Genomic DNA, 20,573 nt, shown 5'->3' on the forward strand with positions numbered 1-20,573 from the left:
CTCTCTCAGTAATACCACTGTGACCAACCAGTCCACAACCATCTATGGGCCTTGGGAGCTGGCTCCTTGGGTATCACAGCACTGGGATCCCCTACTGGAGAAAAGGATTTGGCACAAAGGGAGAGGGGACCGTAATGCACTGGGAGAGGCCGTGGCAAACTCCCTTGCTAAGGTCTTCTCAGAGTGCCCAGGCTCCCCAGGGTGGGGGCGTGCTTCAGGGCCCACATCCTAACCCCCCGCCTCCCCAACCCCTGGGAGGAGGGCCCACATTACCTCGTTGATGCTGATTTCGGCCTCCACATACTGCAGGCCCTTCTGCAGGATGGAGATGAGGGCGGCGGGCGGCACTAGGGTCCCATTGATGTTGGACTGGCTGATATGGCTCTCGATACCGAATGTGAACGCCGAGTGGGAAAAGCCTGCAGAAGCACACGGGAGGTGGGGAGGGAGGGTGGGGTTCCATGAGCAGGCACCCCCGGGGGGTCAGACGCACCTAACGAGTACAGGGCAGGGGGGTGCGGTCATGCTCACAGGACGCCCAGCCTCTGGTGTGGGCGGTGTCCCAGAGGCAGACGGCAGACCAAGGTGTGACTGCATGGAACAGCTGGTAAAAAAGCAGAGGCTTAAAAAAAAAAAAAAAAGAAAGTGCCTTTCCAGTGCCATTATTATTATTTAAACAAAGAAACAACTTATTAAAAAAAAATTTTTTTTGGCTACCAAGTGCCACAAATGGGATCTTAGTTCCCGGACCAGGGATCGAACCCATGGCCCCACCGCACCCCTGCACTAGGAGCTGAGGAGTCTTAACCACTGGACTGCCAGGGAAGTTTCCCCCTCCCCCCATCCCCAACCCTTTCCAGCGTTATAAAAGCAAAACAGAGGTCACAGTCTGCCCCATTGTAGACGTTACAGAAGTCGGATCCCAGGCTCTGTGTGCCTGGGTTCTGCATGGCTCCTTCCAGAAGCTCACGCTGATGTCTGCTGGCAGGAGCCCCCTCCCAGCATTCGGGGCAAATGAAGCTCACCACCAACAATGGGAAGAAACACGAGGTGGTTCTGTACCCATCGCGGGGTAACCTTGAGTCGCTTTACAGAACTGGGCATGTCCCTACCCGACCCTTGGCTAAGGGCTGAAGGGTCCCCCCACACCCTGCAAAGCCCCTGCAGCACCCTCGTCAAATGCCTCTGCACGAACCCACTGACAACACTGGGCAGGTGAAAGGTGGTCACAGATAAGGCGTGCGCGGAGCTGCCTGGATGAAAATATGCAGGGAGAAAGACTGGGCCGCTGACTACACGGAACAAATGAGGCGTGTGTCAAAGGAGACTGCTGTAACAAACGAGGCCGTGTCAATGAAGGAGGCTGCAGGGCCAGGAAGGAGGTTTTTGGGGGCCTTCGGGTTGGGGAGGGAATGGTCTGAGGCATAAGTTTCCCTTCTGCTCTGTCACCTGTTGGGGGGTCCCGGGCACCCCACCTCCATCACTTATGAACATCTTGCCATCAAGACTGGCTCATCCTATGTGCTGGGGTGGGTAGAGGGGTTGGGGAGGGGGAGTCTCATGGGGGAACCTGCACACTGCCTCCCCACCTCACTTTCCTAGGACACCCCCTTCATCAGCCGGATGATGGGCTGCCCGCCCCCAGGTCCCCCAGCCTCCATCCGGGTCAACAAATACAGCCAGCCTCTGCAATATACGGAACAGCCAGCAAGATGGCAATGTTACTCCACGCAAGGAGAGCCCTTTCTCTTCCTCCACCCCTCCTCCTCATGGCCTGATTATTAAGAATATATGCAATAGGCACTTGATTCATATTTATTTCCAGAGTAATACTGCAGAGCCTGCTATTAACTTCCCGTGTTATTTCTTTACAAGCCGGAACCACCTACATGAGACTGTGCAGGACAGCACCTTGGAGACCCTCTCTCCAACACAGGGTCCCTGTGCTCCTGTTGCTGGAAGGGCATGAGCAGAGGAAGGCCCTTTGCAAATCGGCCTTCTGTTTTTCCTTCTTACTTGTTCTCTCTCTGGCCCTCCTTTGCCCTAACCACTGCTGCCACAACAGAAACATCCAGCCCTGTCTTCACCAAAGACCTTATTCTCTGCATCTCCGCCACCACACACAGAGCCTTAACCTCCAAGCTCTCTCATCCAGTTTCCGGCAAGGGAGCATGAGAAAAACCCCAGGTCAGCAGACAGAGAAGGACAGAGTGGGTATCATCGGCTGAGAGACACCCCAACCCCATGGACTCCCTACGTTCTCTGGTCCACCGTGCCTTCTGTCTTGTAGAATTCTTCCCGGGTGACCGTCTGACCCACTGACTTTTTCCATCTCCTTATCTGTGTCTCCACCAGCAGATCGGACAGGACGCTGGACTGAGAGTCATCTGCTTCCCTCCTGGTATCGTCACAAGGTCCAGAGCAGGACCACGCCCGCTGGGGTAATAACAAGACACCACCCGCCAGCCCCGACAGTGCCCACAGCTGACCAGGTCTTGCTTCTAATTGAATAACGGTTCCTAATTCATGTAAGCCTTCCCACCACCACCTTCCCTCTCTGCTGACTCAGACGGTGAAAGAATCTGCCTGCAATGTGGGAGGACCTGGGTTCGATCCCTGGGTTGGGAACATTCCCTGGAGAAGGGAATGGCAACCCACTCCAGTATTCTTGCCTGGAGAACCTCCACGGACATAGGAGCCATGGGGGTCGCAAAGAGTCGGACATGACTAAACGACTAGACTAAACGACTAAGCACGCACAGGACCGCGTGCAGTCTCTCCCTTGTACCCTTCTCTTCTTTTTAGGAATCAGGTCCCGAGATCACCCTTGGGGTCTGACACAGGCCACGCACTCGCTCCAAGCTTGTGGCTGGACACCCGTCTCTCAGCCCACCACAAAATTCCACCTGGAACCTTCTGCAGAGCATTCCCCCAGGGCATAGCGTGGGCTATGGCCAGGGCCCCCGACAAATAACATCTCAGCAACTGACGGAGCAGCGGTCGGAGAGAGGTCACACTTCCGGTGTATGTCTTTGTCCGTTCCAGCTGCTGTAAGAAAATCCCACAGCCTGCGTGGTGTGAGCCACAGACATTTATTTCCCACAGTTCTGGAGGCTAAACTCCAAAATCAAGGCACTGGCACGTTCGGTGTCTGCTGAGAACCACTTTATGGACCAGACACATGACTACGTTTTCCCTGTAACCTCAGGAGCAAGAAAGCTCTGTGGGGCCTCTTACAAGGGCACTAATTGCATTCACGAAGGCCCATCCTCAGGACCTGATCAACACCTAAAGACTGAACTTCCAAATATTAACTGGGGATAGTTGTTCAGTTGCTCATTTGTGTCTGACTCTTCGAACCCAAGGACCGCTGCACACCAGGCTCCTCTGTCCTTCACCATCTCCCAGAGTTTGCTTAAACTCACGTCCACTGAGTTAGTGATGCCATCCACCATCTCATCCACTGTTGCCTGCTTCTCCTCCTGCCCTCAATCTTTCCCAGCAACAAGGTCTTTTCCAATGAGTCAGTTCTTCACATCAAGTGGCCAAAATATTGGAGTTTCAGCATCAGTCCTTCCAGCGAATACTCAGGGTTGATTTTCTTCAGGATGGACTGGATGGATCCCCTTGCCATCCAAGGGACTCTCAAGAGTCGTCTCCAACACCACAGTTCAAAAGCATCAGTTCTTCGGTGCTCAGCCTTCTTTATGGTCCAACTCTCATATCCATACACGACTACGGGAAAAACCATGGCTTTGACTCTATGGACCCGGGTTACGTTTAAACATATGTATTGGGGGGAGGCTTGCAAAAATCAGTCTGCAGTCACCTTGGAAATCTGCCATCTCTGGGAAGGATGCTACCCTTGGGGTGGCCCAGCCTCCACCACCATCAGCGCCCACCCCTCCCAATCGGACTCCAGGGCTGCTGAGCACATTCACTTGCAGTTTGCCGGTCCTATAGCTTCTGTGCCTTAAGCGTGTTCAGCTTTCAGCACACCCCTTCTTCCACCCAACAAGACGTGGAAACAAAGAACGGACTATCAGCGGGTAGAGACGGAAACGCTTGGGACTGGCTCAGTGGCAGGCGTGCAAGTTGGTGAATAGGGGCAGAATAGAGAGCTTGGTGGCACCTGGATGGCCGATCCAGGTGACAGCTCAGTGTGAGTGCCGTTGCTGTGCACTGGGGCAGCCGCTGAAGCTCGGAGACCTGCCCACTACTTAGTAAGAGGCATCCCCGATGAAGCACTCCTCAGGAAGGTTTCTCAACCGTCACATTTGAACCAAACTGTTCTTTGTTGTGAGGAGTGCTATGTCCTAGGCGTTACAAGATTTAGCAGCATCTATGATCTCTACACACTAGATGCTTGTTTTTTGTTTGGGTTTTTTTTTTTTTTTTTGGCTGCCCTGCATGATCTTAGTTCCCAAACCAGGGACCGAATCCATGGCCTTGGCAGTGGAGGTGTGGAGTTCTAACCACGGCACCAACAGGGACGTCTCATTACACACCAGGTGTTAGCAGCAAGCCTTCCGTAGTCGTGACAACCGAAAACGTCTAACTAACCCCAGCACGGCAGAGAACCAAAGGCCCACAGGAAGCACACCCCCCTTAGTGACACACTCCTCAGGTCTACATCACGGACACATGTGCTTCATTTATAAACACCACGGGTGGATTGCTGTCACTGAAAAGCAAGCCACAGAATTCAGGTAACACATAGTCATGGGGGGCGGGGGGAGCGGGTGGACAACCAGGTGAAGGAAGAGTATTTTTGAAGAGAAAAAAGGGTATAATCATGACAAGATGGGAAAGGTTTGCATGTGCTTAGTCACTCAGTCCGGAGAAGGCAATGGCACCCCACTCCAGTACTCTTGCCTGGAAAATCCCGTGGACGGAGGAGCCTGGTATAGTGCAGTCCATGGGGTCGCTAAGAGTCGGACACGACTGAGCGACTTCACTTTCCTGCATTGGAGAAGGAAATGGCAACCCACTCCAGTGTTCTTGCGTGGAGAATCCCAGGGACGGGGGAGCCTGGTGGGCTGCCGTCTATGGGGTCGCACAGAGTCGGACACAACTAAAGTGACTTAGCAGCAGCAGTCACTCAGTCGTGTCCGACTTTTTGTGACCTCCATGGACTGTAGCCCACCAGTCCACGGGAATCCCTCTGTCCATGGGATTCTCCAGGAAAGTATAGTGGAGTGGGTTGCCATGCCCTCCTTTGGGGGATCTTCCCAGCCCAGGGAGCAAACCCATGTCTCCTGCATTACAGGCGGATTCTTTACTGTCTAATCCACCAAGGGGAAGATTTATACTACATTTTTTATAAGGCACAACAAGACCATCAAGAGTTAAGTATGCACCCCATCTGTTCACTGCAGCATCATTCACAATAGTCAAGACATGCAAACAACCTAGATACCCATCAACAGGTGAACAGATAAAGACGACATGGTACATACAGAAAATGGAATATTACTGAGCCAAGAAAAAGAATGAAACAATGCCATTTGCAGCAATGTGGATGTAACTAGACATTATCATACTAAGTGAAGTGAGTCAGAGAAAGACAAAAATCAAATGATAGCACTTATATATGGAGTCTCTTAAAAAAAAAAAAGCACTAATGTACTTATTTACAAAACAGAAACAGACACCCATATTTAGAAAACAAACTTGTGGTTACTAAAGGGGAAGGGAGGGAAGGGATAATTAGCAGTCTGGGATTAACAGAGACACAGCACCATACACAGAACAGATAACCAACAAGGACCTATGGCATGGCACAGACAACTATACTTAATACCGTGCAATAACCTATAAAGTAACAGAAGTTTAAAAAGAATATAAAGAAAAATTAAATAAAAAAATTAAAAGAATATCAATATATACATGTATGGGGCTTCCCTGGTGGCTCAGTTGGTAGAGAAGCTGCCCGCAATGCGGGAGGACCTGGGTTTGATCCCTGGGTTCGGAAGATCCCCTGGAGAAGGGACAGGTCGCCCAGTCCAGTATACTGGCCTGGAGAATCCCATAGTCCATGGAGTCGAAAAGAGTTGGACACAACTGAGCGACTTTCCCTTGTACTTGCTAAACAGCTGGAACTAACACACACTGCAGATCTACTATACTTCAATAGAAACAATACATTGAAAAAAAAATAAGATTTTGAAGAGCACTGTTCTTCCCATTTGGGGTGACAGGTGCTAGGAAAGCAGCGTGTGCATGGATGTCCTCACCTACCGCTGCTGCTGCTGCTGCTGCTGCTGCTAAGTCACTTCAGTCGTGTCTGACTCTGTGCGACCCCATAGACGGCAGCCCACCAGGCTCCCCCGTCCCTGGGATTCTCCAGGCAAGAACACTGGACTGGGTTGCCATTTCCTTCTCCAATGCATGAAAGTGAAAGTGAAAGTGAAGTCGCTCAGTCGTAGCCAACTCTTAGCGACCCCATGGACTGCAGCCTACCAGGCTCCTCCATCCACAGGATTTTGCAGGCAAGAGTACTGGACTGGGGTGCCATTGCCTTCTCTGCCTCACCCACTAGGCAACCCAAATAGATTGAAAACCAAGCACATGCTTTGTTTGCTGCTAAACCACTAAGCCAGACCTCTTTGACAAACAACCTCCCAAAGCATTCGAGCTGTGCAGTGAACCTTCCTGCCCAACTAATGTCGGCCTGATTCATCAGCAGAACCTGCTAAAGAATCACTCACTGGCCCTTGGAAACACTGCCTATTCAGTGGAGAAAGGCAGACACGTAATATTCGGGCAGCTGTGAGGCCGGTGGTCCACCTTCAGCTGAAACAAAGGCACCCGGGCTGGGAAGATCCCCTGGAGAGGGGAAAGGCTACCCACTCCAGTATTGGGGCCTGGAGAATCCCGTCGACTCTATAGTCCATGGGGTCACAAAGAGTTGCACATGACCGAGCGTGTCCAACTCTTAACATTAAAGGCAGCATCAAAGGCACTTGTGTGAGGCACTAAATGCAGTCTTTATTAAGGACTTCATAGACTTAATATTGGGAATACTGACAGCTATCAAAACCAGTGGGCACGATATGAAACTTATCCAGACCACAGATATGCAGCCCAGGGCCCATGCTGCCTGTGTTTATAAATCAAGTTTTATTGGCGTAGTCACTGCCCATGGGTTGATATGCTACCTGTGGCTGCTTTCACAGTGCAACGGCAGAGCAGAGTCGCTGCAAGAGACACAGTATGGGCCGAGAGTGAAAGTACAAGTGTGCGTTGCTCAGTAGTGTCTGACTCTTTGCGACTCCAAGGACTGTAGGCCGGCAGGCTCCTCTATCCATGGGGATTCTCCAGGCAGGAATACTGGAGTGGGGTTGCCACGCCCTCCTCCAGATGGGCCACAAAGTCAAAAATATCTAGGATATGCTCCTTTATAGGAAATGTGCGCCAACCTGACTATTCCGTGTCTATTGTATATGCACACTGATGTGTCCCTGTGTTCAGTAGCTTAGCTGTGTCCACCTCTTTTCGACCCCACAGACTGTAGCCCGCCAGGCTCCTCTGTCCATGGGATTCTCCATGCAAGAATACTGCAGTGGGTCCCATTTCCTTCCCCAAGGTATCATCCTGACCCAAGGATCGACCCGCATCTCTGGCATCTCCTACACTGGCAGGAGGATTCTTTACCAACTGTGCCACGTTGGAAGCCCATATATACACATATGTACAAATATATGCATGTATATCTACGTGTACCCACAGACATATGTGCAAATGTATATATATATTTATATACATATGGACCCGCAGACACAGACCACACGAAAGCAAGTGTCGCGGTCTACCCTGTATCCATTCTTCCCTTTCTTACTGCTATGGACTAAATGCCTGTCTCTCAACATTCATACACTGAAAATGCACTCCTTAAGGTGGTGGTGTCTACTTTTGAACTGTGGTGCTGGAAAAGAGTCTTGAGAGTCTCTTGGACTGCAAGGAGATCCAACCAGTCCATCCTCAAGGAAATCAGTCCTGGGTGTTCATTGGAAGGACTGATGTTGAAGCTGAAGCTCCAATCCTTTGGCCACCTGATGCGAAGAGCTGACTCACTTGAAAAGACCCTGATGCTGGGAAAGATTGTGGGCAGGAGGAGAAGGGGATGACAGAGGATGAGATGGTTGGATGGCATCACTGACTCAATGGACATGGGTTTGGGTAAACTCTGGGAGCTGGTGATGGACAGGGAGGCCTGGAGTGCTGTGGTTCGTGGGGTTGCAAAGAGTCGGACACGACTGAGTGACTGAACTGAAAAAGTGGTGGTGTCAGGGAGGTGATTAGGACACGAGGGTGGGGTCCTCACGAATAGGGTTCGTGTCCAAACATCGACACAGATGAACACTCAGTTCACGACTGTTATCTGCAGGACGACATACGACTTTCTTCCCACAACACCTTCCTGGCCTGTAAGCAGCCCGCAGTGACCCCGCCAGCACCTGGGAATTCCTACCCTCCGTAATGGTGAGAAAAACTGTTGGTGTTTACGAGCCACTCAGCCTGCAGCCTTTTGTCACAGCAGCCGAAAAGGCCCCAAGACGCGCCTCCTGCTCTGTGTGATTGACAAGGTGACGGTACCCGTATCTGCTGTTCACCGAGCACTTCCCTAAGTGTCAGCTGGCAATGTTAGAGTTTTCTAGGTGCTAGACGGGACCCAAGACCCGTATGTATGTGTACCCAGAGACAGGTTACCCATGGTAACCTGGCTGATCTGACACGAGGAACCGAGGACTCTCTCTCCTTCTCAAAAGCAGTGAAGAGTCTGCAGACCTGAGCGTGGCCTTGGAAGCCTCTCATTTCCTGCGCTAAGAAGCTTGGCCATGTCTCACTATACCTTGCCAGGCTGCCTTTGCCAGAAGCATATGTACCACTTTCCCACAGGACACCTCTGCTTAAGACTCTGCTCCCTTGGTCTACAACGGTGGTTCGTGGTTGTGAAGTGTGGGCACTTCTGTCGGCCAGAGGAAGACATGGGCAATATATGGAAATACTTTTGCTTGTCACCAGAGGCTGTGCCGCTGTGCGGTCGCTGAGTCTTTGAACAGCATTCCACGCGTCTGCTACAGTTTTTTTTTTTTACGAAGCGGGGCAACACAGGATGAGGTGGCTGGATGGCATCATCGACTCAAATGGACTCTGAGCAAACTCCGGGAGATGGTGATGGACAGGGAGGCCTGGCGTGCTGCGGTCTGTGGGGTCACAGAGATTTGGACACGACTGAGCGACTGAACAATGACAACTTTCTATTCGAGGAGAGAACACACTTCACCAGCTTGGGCCTGCCCTCGTTGGCTTCCTTCTCTGACCAACAAACAGGTGGAATTAGGTGATTGCCAAGGTCCCTTTCAATTCTAAAATTCTATACAGAGGAAGGAACGGCCTCATTGTCCCAGTTGAACCCACAAGATCTTGATTTACGGAGGTGAGTGAGTGACGACACACAGAGATTAAGGCCACCAAGAACCCGTGACTTGCAGTTCCTGTGGGAAGGGGCCATGCCACGCTGCCAGGGATACAAGAAAGCTTATCGCATCAGGGGCCACATCACCGAGAAACAGACAGGACCTAGACTACAGCTTTATGGAAACGAGGGTGAGCAAGCAGCTCAGTGGGAATGTTGCCCACTGGACAGACGACAGAGTTAAGACTGTGTGCTTGGGAGGTCTGTATCATGATTTTCACGAGAGCCACCTCTGAGAAAGAGAGAGCGAGCCTACCAGCTCTGGCCATCAGTCCAACCCTACAATAATGAAGGCCAAGCAGCCACTGGTTGGCACACTCATCCATTCCAACTGGCTATGCGGATGGAAGCCCAGTTCAAAAATCACTGCAGATGGTGACTGCAGCCATGAAATGAAAAGACGCTTGCTCCTTGGAAGAAAAGCCATGACAAAACTAGACAGCGTATGAAAAACCAGAGATGGTACTTTGCCAACAGAGGTCTCAATAGTCAAAAGCTGTGATTTTTCCAACAGTCGTGTATGGATGTGAGAGCTGGACAATAAAAAAAGGCTGAGCACCAAACAACTGATGCTTTCGAACTGTGTCGCTGGAGAAGATTCTTGAGAGTCCCTTGGACTGAAAGGAGATCCAACCAGTCCATCCTAGAGGAGATCAGTTCTGAATATCCACTGGAAGGACTGATGCTGAAGCTGAAGCGCCAATCCTTTGGCCACCTGATGCAAAGAGCAAACTCACTGGAAATGACCCTGATGCTGGGGAAGATTGAAGGCGGGAGGAGAAGGGGAAGATAGAGGATGAGATGGTTGGATGGCATCACCGACTCAAAGGACATGAGTTTGAGCAAGCTCCGGGAGTTGGTGAAGGACAGGGAAGCCTGGCGTGCTGCGGTCCATGGGGTCGCCGAGAGTCGGTCACGACTGAACGACTGAACAACAATCGGGAATGGCACCTAACAATGGGATCATCTCTGGAAACAAAAGCGTGGGCTGCTACGGTACATGCGGTGTTTCCTTGCTTCTGGAGCATCCCTGGGCGCAGAGCAGTCAGCACTCTCTGTCCATTCCCCTCCGTCCATTCTCCCTGGATCAGTTTTCTGCCACAGAACCGCAGCGGCCTGCAACACGGCCCGCGTCCCTCTTGGTGTGGGGGACCAGCAGACTCGGGTGTGGGGGCGTTGGCGAGAGTAGAGGTAACAAATAAAAAGGAAGAGAGGCTGAGAGCAGTGAAGCGGGTGCTGTTGCTGTTCGGTCACTAAGCTGTGTCTGACTCCCTGTGACCCGGTGGACTGTTACCCACCAGGCTCCTCTGTCCATGGGATCTCCCAGACAGGGATACCGGAGTGGGTTGCCATTTCTTTCTCCAGGGGATCTTCCCAACCCAGGGATCGAATCCAAGACTCCTATGCTGGCAGGTGGATTCTTTACCACTGAGCCCAGTTAAGTGCTGAATCACTGAAGTTGCTCAGTCGTGCCCCAGCTCTTTGCGACCCCATGGACTGCAGCCTACCAGGCTCCTCCATCCATGGAATTTTCCAGGCAAGAGTACTGGAGTGGGTTGCCATTTCCTTCTCCAGGGAATCTTTCCAACCCAGGGATCGAACCCAGGTCTCCCACATTACAGGCAGACGCTTCACCGTCTGAGCCACCAGGGAAACCCAGTTAAGTGGCAGCTGGGTCCAGGAAATCAAAGAGAAGAAAACACACACACACACATGCTGTAAACAGGCAAGGCGGGAGAAGAAGATACCATCCCCTCATCTTTGGGGGCTAATTTATCATCAGTTCACTTCTTCTTTTTGGACGTGCTGCATTTGTCTCGCCAGAGGATTACCTTTTCTGCCCGGGAAGCCACACAAAACCGTTAACCCCAGTTTCATTCATGGTCAACAGCACAAATATTCACTGAGTTGTTTTTGACTCTGCAATCTGCAATCACTGCACACGTGTGCATCGACTTTATTGAATCTAAACCAACTCCCCCGCCCCAAGACCCAGCCCCCACTTTCTGTCCTAATTCTCTCCTATCTTGCTGGGGAATAACTTGAGCACAGGCAGGCTGCTCTCAGGGCTGCAGACCTACTCCCACTGACCTGCCGTAACATGGAATTTGGTATAAAATGGAACTGCTTGGAAGGCGCCCAAAAGACATAGCAGGAGGACCTCGTTAAAAATAGGGTTTTGCTTCTAACATCTGGCCTGGACCCCAGGGGTGGTGGCTGAGTGCGGGCCTGCCAAGATGTTTAATATCCCCCAAACCTGGGAGGGCTCCAGGAGGAGAAGACATTAGTCAGGTTATAAATGCAGGGTGCTATTTCCTCCCGGGGCCGACCAACTGTGAGGGGAGGCAGCTCGCCCACGAGGGGCGTCGGGGCACGCTCCCCCAGACCCCAGCCCTGGCTTCCAGCCGCCACACAGAGAAGCAAGGTTTGGGGCCAGCCCCTTTTGGCCCCATCACCCCAAGAGCCCTTGAACCCTCATAAAGTTTGGACTCGCTATTTTGTTAATTGGGGAATTCACCATGACCGCCAACACGGAGATTTACGATGGATGACACCGTAAAAATTACAATAATAGAAATATACACACATACACACACACACATGACTTAGGGGGAGGAGAAACAGAGAAAGCAGTTTGGAAGAGAGAGGGAACAGTCTTATCACTAGATGCTTGATGCAAGTGCTGTTCTTACCCGGGGGTAATTTCCTCCAGTCCCTCTTACCTCTGTAAATTGATTTTTCACACGCTTAATTCTTGTGGTCCTAGAATTTTACACCCCTGTTCTTTCTTAACCTAACAGAGTATCAGCACTTCTCCCAGTGACTCATTAGTCCCGGCCACCATTCTGCCTGAGATGGTAAAGAGTTTGCCCCCAAGGCAGGAGACGCGGGTTGGATCCCTGGGTCGGGAAGATCCTAGAGGTGGACACGGCAACACTCTCCAGTAATCCTGCCTGGAGACTCCTATGGAAAAGGAAGCCTGGGGGGCTTATAGTCCATGGGGTCGCAAAGAGTCACTCCAAAGGGCCCACTGAAGCGACTTAGCATTCACACCATTCCGGTGGAGTCTCAGTTTTCACAGAGAGTCACCCCTCATGTGCATGGCCTTCAGATTTCATTTTCAAAAACTAGCCAACGGGCTTCCCGTCGGACACCCCGGCCTTCACCTGCTGCCCGTGACCCAGAGTCCCTGTACTTCCTTCCCCTTCCTCCCATCCTGCATCCTTGGTACTTCTTGCCAAGATGCGTCTTCACCCCTCAACAGTGTAACCGGCTTTTGCTGAGCCTTGTGACATTAACGCAGGCCCTTGATGATGTTGCTTGAAATGCTCTGCTTCCTTTTTCCCCTGAAGAGTTCTAGTTCAAATGCCTCCTTCTGTCTGCACCCCTCCCCTGCTCCCCTGTGAACACCGCCAACCTCACATTTAGCAGCCCTTGTATCAAGACGCCTGTTTATTCCCTAGGTGGGGAGAAAAAGACTTCCTCCTCTAGTGTGTCTCCTTCCAACCCTAGCACTAGAGCAGTGCCACCACTCAACAGGGCCAGCGAGAGACATTTGGTAGAGCTGAAAATCCTGACAACTGCTTAATCGGGGCACATCAGATTCCTGGAGAGTGCCTGTACCTCTGATGGTACCTGAAACAATTTTACAAAGCACAGGGCGTACATATTTTATTTTATTATGATTTTTTAAGATATTTTAAAATCTAACAATTATTGTTTTAATTGTGCATTATGCAAACACAATAGTAGATGTATTTGAAAATTTAGTGAAAAGTTAACTGCTTCAATTTTAAGGAAAAATGTTAGTAATCATTAACAAAATACTTTTAGGTGTATGCAGATATGGCAAAATGATGTCTCTGGTACAAGAGAAACAAGGATGGGAAATACATGTATAGACAAGGGAGGACTACGGACATGTTCAAAGGACAAGGAAGTAATAAATACTCAGGATACAAACAGTGTGTCCAAGTTCCGTGGACAGGAAGAAACACATGTATTGTATGGGCAGTCTCAGACAAGAGTCTGCAAGCCGTATCCTCTGGGCCAAATCTGGCCCCTGGCTTGTTATTATAAATAAAGTTTTATTGAAACACAGCTACTCTCAATGGTCCATGTACTTTTGATGGCTGCTTTTGGACCACAAACACAGAAATGACGGTTGCGATAGAGACAAAAACAATACCTTTTAAAGTAAGATTCTGCAAACTGATCCAGGGGAGAGACCTAAATTATGGGACTACAGGTCCTCAGGAAAGCGGTTTTTGATCCATCGGCTTGTATAACCCTAAGATGCAAACCTAATGAGAATATTGGAAAAGGAACATCACTGCCTAGCTTCCCTCAGTAAAACAGACATGAACATACCAGACCAGAGAATTAACAAAACGGAATTCAGTGAAGAGGACAAAATGTCCAGGCCACATGGGATTTATTTCAGGAATGCAGACTTAATGCTGAGAAAGAAATCCACCATCCCAGCACGTTAAGAGTGAAGAAAAATCATTTAAGTGGAAGATTCTGGAGCCAGAGGGTGTGCTCTGAATTCTAGCTCTGTGACTTCCTGGCAGCATGACCTGGGCAAGCCGCTATCTTCTCAACACTTTGGGTCACTCACCTGTCAACGATGGAGGCAGCTGTATCTACTTCTTGAAAATAAAATGAAAGCGTTAGTTGCTCAGTCGTGTCCAACTCTTTGCAACCCCATGGGCTGTAGCCTGCCAGGCTCCTCTGTCTGTGAGATTCTCCAGGCAAGAATACTGGAGTGGGTTGCCATGCCCTCCCCTCCAGGGGATCTTCCCGACCCAGGGATCGAACCTGGGTCTCCTACACTGCAGGCAGACTCTTTTTTATCATCTGAGCCACCAGGGAAGCGCCATCTCCATCTTAGGGGGAAACAGTTTGACTCATCAAGAACTGAGAATCATGCCCAGCACACAGCTCATGCTCAATAAATGGGAGCTACAGTCATTCAGACAAAGCAGCGGAACAGATGGAAACCCTGATAAGATATAGGGAGTGCCTGGCAGACAGAGACGCGAGGATGAGAGGACTCGGCATGGGGGCGGTCGGAAAGATACCGTGGACGAGAAATAGATGACAGCGATTCTGACATTTCCACGTGAAACCTGGATGAGGTTACGGGGGTCAGAGGAAGTTCTTCTTTGCAGGGGAGGAACTGTGGTCAGGAAATGGCAGTGCTCTCAGTGTGGGATCATGCTGAAGGATGCTTGGGAAATACACAACTAACAGCAGTACTGAAGGCAACGGAGAGGCTGGAGGTGGCCCCCCCCAGACTGGGGGATCTGAGGAGACGCTGGGGAGAGACCACCCACTCCCACCCCCAGACAGGGGATGAGATGCGAGTTAAGGATGGAAACCTACACTTGCAGAAAGAGCACCCCACTGCCCGCAGACCTGGATGCGGGAGGGAAAGGAAAAAGGATGTCACCTTTGGGATAGTGGCATTTTAGACGTGGACGGAGGAGACGTCACTAGGGCTACAGACAGACACTCGGGAGAAAAAAAGGACAGTGTTGTGTCTGACAGTCCAGATGACCGGCTCGCCGAGTCTGGAAGGAAGAAAGGGAGCTCTGATTGGCAGAATGAAGTACATCAAAGCTGGACATTTTGAAGGTCACATTAGAATTTCAGAGCAGGCAGATCTTAAATGTGATGGTGTATGATCTTTGGAAACAGGCACCGTGCTGAGCACGGTTAATTCATCTCAGCTAAAAAAGGAAACGGGAACCATCTGAGGCTTTTTCATATCGTCCCCACCCTTTAAAGGAGGAACCAATGGCCTAGGAAGTCGTAAGGACTTCTTCAACAGCACCTGACCTTCCTCTGATGGCCATACGCATGGAAATAATTTGGCTATATTGAGTAAGACACACGCTGAAACAAGTGTAACCTACACGCAGGCTTCCTGGGTGGCTCAAGTGGTAAAGAACCCACCTGCCAAGGCAGGAGACCCAGGAGACGCAGGTTCAATCCCTGAGTTGGGAAGATTCCCTGCAGAAGGAAGTGGCAACCCACTCCAGTATTCTCGCTCACAAAATCCCAAGGACAGAGGAACCTGGGGGGAGCTATAGTCCACGGGATCGCGCAAGAATCAGACGTGGCTGGGCGACTAAACAACAACTTACAAACACTCGGCCGATTTGCAAGTGCTTTTCTAGCGCATTGCTTTCTCCCAATTCTCTGACAAGTCAACAAGCACAGGAATGGCTAAGCTTGAATCTGAGCTTTGAACACATAGACGACGGAGGGCAGCAAACTCAGAAAAGATGGCAGAACCGCAACCGCATGGGAAACCGGGATGGCTGAGAATCTCGGGGATGTGTCGGGAGCAACCGCACCACGGTTCCGTTTTGCTACGCTTCAGTGGGTTATCATCACACCCAAACAGCAGTTCAGGAAGACACTTTTGTTTTTGAATGAAGAGGAGCTCGTTGGCAACGGGCACCACTCGAAGAGGGTGTGGGATGAGATGACCCCAACCCAGTGCAGGGTCTTTCGAAAGCCCTAAGGGGCCTAAGGGGAGATGGCCCCCCGCAGACTGAGCTCTGTCCTGCAAAGGAAGCGTGGGCAAGCTTTGCTGCGGGAGGTGTGTGCAGCCCTGCCCCCACAAAGCTCTCCTGGGGGGGTGCTTTCTGTGTGAGAGGCGTGGGTATCACATTCTCCAGTTACTTACCCACCCTTACACTTTTTACAGTGAGTTTTCAAACATGAGGTAAAAACACACAAGTGCACACATGACCGTTACACCACCACACACCATGGTGTCCACCTGGAGGGGACTGGGGCTGGGCGGACAGCCTGGGTCTGCCCAGGTGCTCCTGCCCCTTCGACAAGAGCTGCAGGTCCACAAAGAAGCCTGGATGGCAAAGCTTGGGTGGCTAACAACTCAGCCCCTTTGCCATCGGACATGCTGCTGGGAGAACCAGGTGTCATCACACTGCTCAGCCAGGAGGGGACACCCCCAAGTCTGTGCCTGGTTCTCCTGGACTGGACCCCATGCACCTTTGCCCCTGGCTGACTGTAACCTGTCTCTTTTTAACTTGGGAGGGGGGTGGGGGTTGTTCCCAGGTGCTGCTAGGGGTAAAGAACCCTCCTGCCAATGCAGGAGACTTAAGGGATGCGGGTTAGATCCCTGGGTGGGGAGGATCCCCTGGAGGAACGCAAGGCAGCCCACTCCTGGAGAATTCTTGCCTGGAGAATTCCCCCAGTCCCTAGGGTTGCCAGAGATGCCGAGAGTCACTTGAAGTGACTTGGCACCTACCTACGGATTACATCTCAATGGAGAAAAACTGAAGCTATCAATTCAAACAAAGGGTTCTCTTGGATACTGTGTAAACAAGAAAGCTGAACAAACAGAATATACACCCAACTGTATACGATTAAGAGGAATGTAACAAAAATGGAGCATCGACTTTGATTAACGTGTTGGTCTTTTCGATTGACTTTCTTGAGACGTAAGTGCCACCTAACAAAGTGTAAGTTTGGGGTATGCACTGTGATGATCTGATACATGGATATACGCTGTGGAAGAACTACACAATACGCTCAGCTCACATATGCAGCACCTCACATGATTAACCTTTACTTACTTCACTGAGAACATTTCCAGGATCTTAGCAACCGTCAAGTACCCAATATACCACTATGAAGTAGGTTAAAATCCGTATCTTTTTGTTGTTATAATCCGTATCTTTTTGTTGTAATCCACTGCGAGTGTAACAGTTACTAAATTCTGTGAAAGTCGCTCAGTCCTATCCAACACTTGGCGACCCCATGGACTATACCATGTAATTCTCCAGGCAGGAATCCTGGAGTGGGTAGCCTATCCCTTATCCAGGGGATCTTACCAACCCAGGGATTGAACCCAGGTCTTCCGCATTGCACGCAGATTCTTTGTTTACCAGCTGAGCCACAACGGAAGCCCAAGAATACTGGAGTGGGTAGCCTATCCCTTCTCCAGTGGATCTTCCCCGCCCAGGAATCGAACCGGGGGCTCCTGCATTGCAGGCAGATTCTTTAGCAACTGAGCTACCAGGGAAGCCCAAATTCTGTGACTCCTTCTAGCAAATCATAGAGCCTAGGGGTAGTCTAGGAGACAGGGATACATCACCAAAGAACTGGAAACAAAGAAATGAGACATTTCTGTTTCACCTGACTCATTTCCTTGCTCCCTCCCTCCCTTTCCGTCCTCACAGCCTGCAGGATTGTAGATCCCCAACTGGGGATCGAACCCCAGTCCCAGCAGTGAAAACACCAAGTCCTAGCCACTGGACCACCAGGGATTTCCCTCACCTGCTTTTAAATTACTTTTATCCTGTGCTCGTGCGGACAAACCATTCAGGTATTCCTTACTTATTATCTGATGAGTATTTTCCTGTATGCTTTCTAAAGCAGAGGCTACCACTGCCTCACAGAAGTGCTTGCCTTTACCGTTTCATAAGGATCCTCTTTTTAAATGGGGACAACATTAGCAATGTAAAAATGCCACCGCAGTCAGAGAAGTATTTTTAGCAACTCAGCTGAACAATGAGCCCTGAACCTGGGTTTAAATTAAGCTAGCTGAACCATTAAAATGCCTTCCCGAATCCGGGGTGGGGGAAACGTGTCTAGCATAAGAAGGCAGTCCAAGCTCCCAGGAAACACAGTGGAGCCTACAGGGTGATCTGTCAGCCGCTAGAATTAGAGGGCAATGCTGCTGAATCATTTCTGGAGACGCAATTATTCACGAATGTTAAGAGTAACACCCTTTTCCTGGTTATCTAATCTCCTCACCGGGAGTCCAGAAAAAACCAAAACCCAAAGAAAAACAAAACCCAGATTGAAGACAGCTACTCCCAATTATTTTATTATCTGCTGGAGAACAGTATTGGCAGAAGTTCCCCCCTTCTTCAAGGGGAAAAATACTCTGGAAAAATTTTATAACAACAGGGACCGCTAGGACCACTGTTAAGAGTTTCATTTGCTTTCTGCAGAAAGAATCAAAATGCAGCCCAAGAAGACGAAACAGAAGGGAGAAATGAGAATCTCGTTACAACTCCACTTTGCAATAAAAACTAACTGAAGAAACACATCTCACAACTGAAGGATGTGTTATCAGTGGTTCTCAACTAGGGGTGGTTTTGCCCTCAGAGGAACATTTGGTAAAGGTCAGAGACACCTTTGGTTGTCACCAGGGAGGGCGAGGGGAGCAGGGCGTTCCTGTCATGCAGTGGGTGGAGTCCAGGGATGCGGTCTTAAGAACCTACAATACAGCGTAGCCACCCAGCCCATACATCAACAGTGCTGAGGTTCAGGAAGCCAGGCCTCTGAGAAAGGTCGAGCGTCTTCAGATAATGCATGCTGTTCTGACCATTCAGAGTCCCTCCAAGAGATTCAGTTCAGTTGCTCAGTCGTGTCCGACTCTTTGCGACCCCATGAACTGCAGAACACCAGGCCTCCCTGTCTATCACCAACTCTCGGAGTTCACTCAAACTCATGTCCATCGCGTCGGTGATGCCATCCAACCATCTCATCCTCTGTTGTCCCCTTCTCCTCCTGCCCTCAATCTTTTCCCGCATCAGGGTCTTTTCAAATGAGCCAGTTCTTCGAGTCAGGTGGCAAAAGGACTGAAGTTTCAGCTTCGGCATCAGTCCTTCCAATGAATATTCAGGACTGATTTCCTTTAGGATGGACTGGTTGGATCTCCTTGCAGTCCAAGGGACTCTCAAGAGTCCTCTCCAACACCACAGCTCAAAAGCATCAATGCAAGAGATTAAGACCCTCAAACTCTGCCCACCTAGGAGAAATCTACAAGTGAAGACCATGAAGGGGATACTGAAAACCTGGCAAGACACAGGACCAGGAACGCAGAAGAACACTGAAGAACACTATTAAAATATTGATTGATTTTCGGCTGTGATGGGTCTTCGGTGCTGTGGGCGGGCTTTGCTCTGGTTGTGGCCAGCAGTGGCTACTCTCGAGTTGCAGTGCCTGAGCTCCTCATTGCAGTGGCTTCTTTTGTTGCAAGAGCATGGGTTCGAGGGGCACGTGGGCTCAGGTCGTTTCAGCTCATGGGCTTAGTGGCTCTCCAGCACTGGCATCTTTCCACACCAGAGATCGAACCGGGGTCCCCTGAACTGGGGGGTGGATTCCTATCCATGATGCCACCAGGGCAAGTCCCTGAATATGGACTTTTATCCTTCTGCTAACGATACAGCCTGTCCAACGCCTATGGTGCCAATCAAATGCAGAACAGCTTCTCACGACAATGTTCCAGGAGGAACGGGCCAGGTGAGCCTGGCCTATGATGCACACTTGAGTCTGCTGAATTACCAACGAAGCAAAAATCTGGCTCTGGATACACAACCACCACTGTTCACCTTCAGATGACTCTATTATTTTTCTGTTGCCAAAAGCCCCAGAATGGCTGTGTGGCTATCCGCTTCTGAGCTAACATGGTAACACTCGAACCCATCATACAAAAGACACTCCATCAGAACCGAGGCCTGAGCCTTGGCTAACGACCTGCAAAATCTTAATTAAAATGTCTCGGCTGCATTTGTATTACTGACCACCTTCTCTGTCTCAGTCATAGGCAAAGCTCTGCAGACCATGGAAGCGTAAAGTCATGATTTCTCTGGTCTTTTTTATTTTAGTAATTTCAAGATGATCATAAGCTGTGAAAACAGTGGAGTCATTTCACCTGGCCACCTTCAACAGTGACATCTTCTCTCACCGTAGGACAGTGTCAAAAGCAGGGAATGACTTTCAGGTGATGGGTCACCTGACTGCAAACCTTCAGCTTCCCTCCTTTCAGATCGGTGTGTGAGCATCACCTAGGCACACAGGGTCTATGTGAAAGCTACTCCATCATGTCTGACTCTTTGTGACCCCGTGGACTGTAGCCCACCAGGCTCCTTTGTCCATGGGATTCTCCAGGCAAGAAGACTGCAGTGGGTTGCCTTTCTTTCTCCAGGGAATCTTCTCCACCCCAGGATCGAACCCAGGTCTCCTGCATTGGCAGGCAGTTTTTTTTTTTTGTTTAACCACTGAGCCACCTGCTGCTGCTGCTGCTGCGTTGCTTCAG

At 50.3% G+C, this 20,573-nt stretch overlaps 1 protein-coding gene across 7 annotated transcripts in view; it reads right to left on the reverse strand.

The window, feature by feature from the left end:
- Positions 1-20,573, reverse strand: part of TBL1X (transducin beta like 1 X-linked) — a 246,677-nt gene that overhangs the window by 30,157 nt on the left and 195,947 nt on the right. For all 7 annotated transcript variants that reach the window (XM_059883400.1, XM_059883399.1, XM_059883401.1 and 4 more), the window contains one exon: positions 274-419. In XM_059883400.1, the coding sequence (XP_059739383.1) occupies positions 274-419 (146 nt within the window). The remainder of the gene's footprint in view (positions 1-273; positions 420-20,573) is intronic.

This window comes from Bos taurus, chromosome X (genome assembly GCF_002263795.3).
Source record: "Bos taurus isolate L1 Dominette 01449 registration number 42190680 breed Hereford chromosome X, ARS-UCD2.0, whole genome shotgun sequence".
In the NCBI taxonomy this organism is placed as follows: Eukaryota; Metazoa; Chordata; class Mammalia; order Artiodactyla; family Bovidae; genus Bos; species Bos taurus.